This window comes from Sciurus vulgaris (assembly GCF_902686455.1).
Source record: "Sciurus vulgaris genome assembly, chromosome: 6".
Classification (NCBI taxonomy): domain Eukaryota; kingdom Metazoa; phylum Chordata; class Mammalia; order Rodentia; family Sciuridae; genus Sciurus; species Sciurus vulgaris.
The window spans coordinates 1,849,824-1,856,007 of NC_136466.1; the positions used below are offsets into that span (position 1 = coordinate 1,849,824).

At 47.6% G+C, this 6,184-nt stretch overlaps 1 protein-coding gene across 1 annotated transcript; it reads left to right on the top strand.

Annotated features, from left to right (window-relative positions):
* The first annotated feature begins 1,160 nt into the window (after positions 1-1,160).
* On the top strand, positions 1,161-5,229 carry LOC306663253 (olfactory receptor 6T1-like). Its single transcript, XM_079143688.1, has 2 exons — positions 1,161-1,290; positions 3,656-5,229. Exon 2 carries the CDS (start codon positions 3,675-3,677, stop codon positions 4,632-4,634), a length of 960 nt encoding a protein of 319 aa, XP_078999814.1. The 5' UTR covers positions 1,161-1,290; positions 3,656-3,674; the 3' UTR covers positions 4,635-5,229.
* Positions 5,230-6,184: the final 955 nt, after the last annotated feature.

The following is a 6,184-nucleotide window of genomic DNA, read 5'->3' on the forward strand; positions in this document are numbered from 1 at the left end:
GGCCTCGTTACTATAAAGACACCCTGTTACCCTCCCGCTGGTGAACTTCTGGTGGAAACTCCTCCTGGCTTTCTGTCAGTGCGTACCTGTGCTTTCCCACCAACGGTGCACAAGGGCGCCAACTTCCCCTCATCCTCCCGATTCTTGATCCCCATGTACTGTTATTTTCACAGAGTAACATTTTAGCTCTAGACTAATTTATATGCTTCTGATGATGGTGGATCACAATAGGTACTAAGCATTCAGGAATTGCTAGCAATTTCTTTTAAAAATAATGCTTCAGGCCAGGTGCAGAGGTACACACACCTGTAATCCCAGCTACACAGAAGCTGAAGCAGGAGGATTGCAAGTTCAAAGCCAGCCTCAGCCACTAAGCAAAGCTCTAAGCAACTTAGTGAGACCCTATCTCAAAATAAAAAATAAAATGGACTGGGGTCATAGCTCAGTGATTAAGTACCCCTGGGTTCAATGGCCAGTACCACAAAATAGAAACATTTGTTAAATGATTTATGTTATATAGCTTCACATTTTGTAGTTTTCTAACATTTTGTTATTTTTTCTTTCATTGCTTATGTAAAATAGTTATAATAATTCATTGTAATAGTACCACCTATTTCATACGATTATCATAAGTTTAAAATAACACCCGTGCCATGTTGGGAGATTACTAGTGCATATTATTTGCTACCAGTGCTAAATGCTAGGAGGTAGTGGTTACTATAGGTCAGCAGAGACGATGAGGTCTAGGAGGGTGAAAACCTACCTCGTGCCCTGAAGACTGAGACAATAGTATTCTGCAGTTAGTGAGACATTCTTGCCCCAACACCACTGATGCTTTCTTTGGAGGTTCCCTGTATTTCTCATGGAAGTTGTGTTTGCAAGTTCTCTTCACCTGTTCAATCTGGAAAACTTTTACTTTTCTTTTAATTATAGGACTTTTCTTTTTAGTTACATAAATTGATCTCTGGAGGCCACTGTTCCCCCAAAGCCCTGCCTCCAGGGAAGTGCAGTACTGAGCCTTGGCTTCCCTCCGGGTCTTCCCAATAACCCGAAGACCAACCTGATCAGAGACTTCACGGTCCTCTCTCCCAGAGGCATGTGGAGAAGGCACACAGGCCTGTTGTAATCTCCATGACTTGGTTTTCTAACATTCTGAGACTCTCAGAAGGAGGGGATGATCTTTGGAAGCATTCCCACTGTGGACTATACCCAAGTCAAGCACTTATGAACAAGGAGAACTGGGAAGGAATGTTCTCCTGCACTCCTAAAACTCCTGACACACTGTAGCAGGTGAGCCGACGTTCCTTGTTCCCATTTCCTCTTTTTATTCTCCCAGGGCTGTGATTTTCTCCCACTCTTCTCCTTCTGTTTTCACTTACTGATGAACTCATACAGATTTTTTAATTGGCTCCCCATTATCTCCCCGCGTGTGCTTAGGCTCCGCCCCGCGTACTCCCCATTATCTCCCCGCGTGTGCTTAGGCTCCGCTGCCGCGTACTCCCCATTATCTCCCCACGTGTGCTTAGGCTCCGCCCCGCGTACTCCCCCTTATCTCCCCACGCGTGCTTAGGCTCCGCCCCGCGTACTTCCCATTATCTCCCCACGTGTGCTTAGGCTCCGCTGCCGCGTACTCCCCATTATCTCCCCACGTGCGCTTAGGCTCCGCTGCGGCGTACTCCCCATTATCTCCCCACGCGTGCTTAGGCTCCGCTGCGGCTACTCCCCATTATCTCCCCACGTGTGCTTAGTCTCTGCTGCGGCGTACTCCCCATTATCTCCCCACGTGTGCTTAGGCTCCGCCCCGCGTACTCCCCATTATCTCCCCACGTGTGCTTAGGCTCCGCCCCGTGTACTCCCCATTATCTCCCCACGCGCGCTTAGGCTCCGCTGCGGCGTACTCCCCATTATCTCCCCACGCGTGCTTAGGCTCCACTGCGGCTACTCCCCATTATCTCCCCACGTGTGCTTAGTCTCTGCTGCGGCGTACTCCCCATTATCTCCCCACGTGTGCTTAGGCTCCGCCCCGCGTACTCCCCATTATCTCCCCACGCGTGCTTAGGCTCCGCCCCGCGTACTCCCCATTATCTCCCCACGTGCGCTTAGGCTCCGCTGCGGCTTACTGCTGGGTCTCACGACTCACAGCAACTGCTCACCGTTCCGCCAGCTCTATCTGGACCACAGGAGGAGCTCTTTCTAGTGACAGTCCTTGGTCAGCTGTTGATTGGCACTTCTTCACCCGGCCATTCATATTTCCTTGTCACGAACACTCGAATGAAACTGATTGCAGTTTTTCTCACAATATCACATTACTCTTATTAATTAAAATATTGAATTCAGATTAATGTATTTGGAAAGGTCATTATAAAGGATTATAGTACAAACCTCCATTTTAAACCAAAACCTCCTCCTATCCTGAAATGAGGAATATTCCTATAAGAAATTTATCTGCACATTTACTTGCTTTGCATTGTGCTATAAATATATAATAATAAAAGTGAATTAGAGAATAAACTAATAAATATTTGACTCATAAAAGCATCCAAAGCTGAAATCTAATTAGACACAAGAGCTTGTCTGATTGCTTGTCTTATTGCAGCACTGGTTTTGTAATAAAATTTTCCTCTAGCCTCTAGCAGCATCAAAAAGTAATCTATCACCACTCTATCAAAAAGTAGTGATAAAAATATCCACCCTCCTGTGGTCAGCTCTCCAATGCCTGTCAGTATCAATTTTTTGTTTTTATGGCAATTTGGGATTTGAAATCATTCCTCATTTCAACCTCTATTCTTATCTTCAGTTGATTAGCTTGATAACATAAATATTTCAAAGTGACAATTTGGTAAGTATAAGGCTTTCTGCAACAAGGTTCCTGTTTTCTCTGTACTTCTGGACCTTCATTTCTGAACAAGTGAGTAATCTTAGGCTCTTGTTTCTCATAAAAAAGCATAATCTCAGAGGCTCAATTCCTCTGCCCTCTTCCCGAACATTTGCTTTACCTGTCTAAATTCTAAGATGAGAATAAGCAACAGTGATATTTTTAAAAGTTATATTTTGTAATACTTTCTTTTACTTTTAAATACTCTGTTAACATTTAATGCACAATGACACCTGATTCCGTGGGGAGTTGGCATGAGGCTGACTTTGACTATTTCAGTGGCCAATTTGACAGTGTTGGCTGGTACTCAGGGTCGTCAGCCTATTATGTGATCCATGGATAGTTGTGTTTTTTCAGCATGCCTCCTTCTCAACACATCTATGCATTAATGTAGAGTTGGACTTGGTTACAGCTGTGCCTGTCAGCACTGTAAATAAACACTTTGCCTCTTAATCCGGTGGGGGCACTATACTAAGTCCTTGCAGCTGTCCACAGACTTGAGAGGGGCTGGCTTCCCCACCACAAGAGGTTTACAGCTTTCCTAAGGAGAAGTGGAAGTTGTCACAGAGTCACCATGAGACTGATTCCTATTAGGAAGGTGTCCCAGGTCTGACCTCTTTTATCTTTCCTGGCTCATCTCAGGACCTATTTGAACACTGGAAAAATCATCTCCTTCCATTATGATTCCCTCCATAAAAACAAAAGGTGCTTAATCCACAAAGGCAGGGTGCTTCCAGGGTGAGATGCAAGGAACGGCAATGACCCCCCTTTCCTTCCCAGCAGGTGGAAGTGAAGCTGCATGGATGGCCGCAACGGGACCAGGGTCACTGAGTTCATACTGCTTGGGTTTCAGAATGAGAAACCCGTGGATATCCTTCTTTTCTCCACCTTCCTGTTCATGTACCTGATCTCTCTGGTCGGCAACACCCTGATCATCCTTCTGGTGTGCTGTGACCACCGCCTGCACTCACCCATGTACTTCTTCGTGGCCAACCTCGCCTTCCTCGAGGTGGCCATCACTTCCACGGTGGTGCCTGAGATGCTGGCCAGCACGTTTTCCCTCACCAGAGCCATCTCCTTTGTGGGCTGCCTCACGCAGTCTTTCTTCTACTTCCTCCTGGGGTCCACGGAGTTCTTCCTCCTGGCAGTCATGTCCTTGGACCGCTACGTTGCCATCTGCAACCCGCTGCGGTACGCGCTCATCATGAACAGACGGACGTGCGCGGCGCTGCTTCTGGGGTCCTACGTGGGCGCCTTTCTGTCCATTCTGGCGCCATCAGTTTTAACGGCCCCTCTGCCGTTCTGTGGGCCCAACGTGGTGAATCACTTCTTCTGCGACAGCGCCCCTTTGCTGAAGCTGGTCTGTGCTGACACCTCTCCTGCCGAGCTGGCCGACTTCGTGTCCTCGGCGGTGCTGCTCCTGGGCTCCCTGCTCCTGACCGGGGTGTCCTACACCTGCATCATCACCACGGTGCTCAGGATGCCCTCGGCGCAGGGGCGGCGCAAGGCCTTCTCCACCTGCGCCTCGCGCATCACGGTGGTGACGCTGTACTACGGCAGCTCCATCTTCATCTACGTGCGCCCCAGGAAGGGTGGCGTGATGGCTGTGAACAAGTTCGCCACCGTGCTGAACACCATCGTGACGCCCATGCTGAACCCCTTCATATACAGTCTGCGCAACGAGAAAGTGAAAGGTTCGCTCCAAGACGCCCTGGGGAAGTACCCAGGCAGGCTGGGGACAGCGAGGTGCCGAAGGTGACCTCCACGAAGGCGTCCTTAGCTCGACTGCAGAAGCCCTTGTCCTCTAACTGCACAGAGCTAACAGTCCAGGTGAGGGGAACCGGCCTCCCAATGCCTGTGCAGACCCCCCAGCAGAGGCCGACAGATGTGTAGAGACAGAGAATGTAAGACACATGCCGCATTCATAAGGCATGCCTCAGCCCGTGAGGAAAGAAGCCAGAGACCTAGGGCGCGTGCATTTGGTCTGATCCCATTGCTCCCCGTCTCTTTGGGCTCTCACCTCTTCCTCACTGGGACCTGCGGGTGCCCGGCTCCTCTCTGACTTTGAAAACCTGGCTCTCCTCTTCTAATAGGAAGGAGTCCTAGTAATCTTTTCCTCGCCTTCTGGTCTCCCCCAGTAGCATCTCTTCACTTCCCAGAAAGCTTTCTAGGGGCACGGTCTCCCAGCGGCCGATCATGCTGCCCACGGAAGGAAAGCTGGACTTCTCACCTGTAGGAAGTCTGGAAGTCACCGTTTTATTCCGCTATGCTGTCATGAGCAAAACCCGCAAATACAATTAGGGGGCAGTGGGTGGCCGTCAACTCGGGAAGAAAAGCTTCTAGAGCAGCTGCCAGCTTGCAGATGGGGAGGGTGGGGGAGGGTGGCAGCGGGGCAGCTGGTGCCAGCAGCTCCCTCCTGCTCACCGTCCCCAGGTAAGGTGGCTCTCTTCATCTCCCAGGGAGCTCACTCCCTGGAGCTCCCACCTCAAACACGACTTTCCTTTATTTGAAACTGTATCACACTCCCTATTACAATTGGTTGGTGAATTTTATTTCCTATAATACAGAATTTACAGAATAGGACCTTCATGTGACTGTTATTATTTGTACTTCTGGTGCCGGCTGTTTTACTATGCTTCTGTTAGTTGAGGAGAAGGAGAGATTAAATAATATAATTTAAATCATTTTGGGTTTGTTAATGCAACTGAAAAAAATTCTTGTATTTGTAAATTAAATCTATCTGAATCTGTGAAATATCTTCTGCAAATGCATGATTTTGTATTACTCACGTGTGGGTGTAACAAGGTACTAGGCAGAATTTGAAAGTGTCCAAAAATGTATAAAAGTTCACAGATTTTTATTTCAAAATGTTTCCATTTTCCTGAAACTTTCAAATAAAACTCAAAAGTGTGTCAGAAAAAATCACCATATAACTGCTTCAAGATTGAAGAGAAATTCAGCTATTTATCAACAGGATAACAAAATTTTATACATGAAAGAGATATCTGAAATAACTTATTTCAGCTTGCTACATGGTAGAGATGAGAAGGGAGGTCTGAGGCCAAGGGCAAGCGAGGCAGGGGCTGTGTGGAGCGCAGAGCATCAGTGGTTATTTCACTAGCCTAATATGCATTTTCATTCTGTTAAGCTTCAAGACTACTCACAGATATTAATGAGAGTCAGTGTAGACCACCTAGGCAAATGTGGAAAGAACATGGGGAAGAGTGATAAATAAAACACAAGGCGATAGATTGTTTATTTGTCAATACCACAGTTTTACATGTAGATGCACGTGGAGGTTCCAAGTTA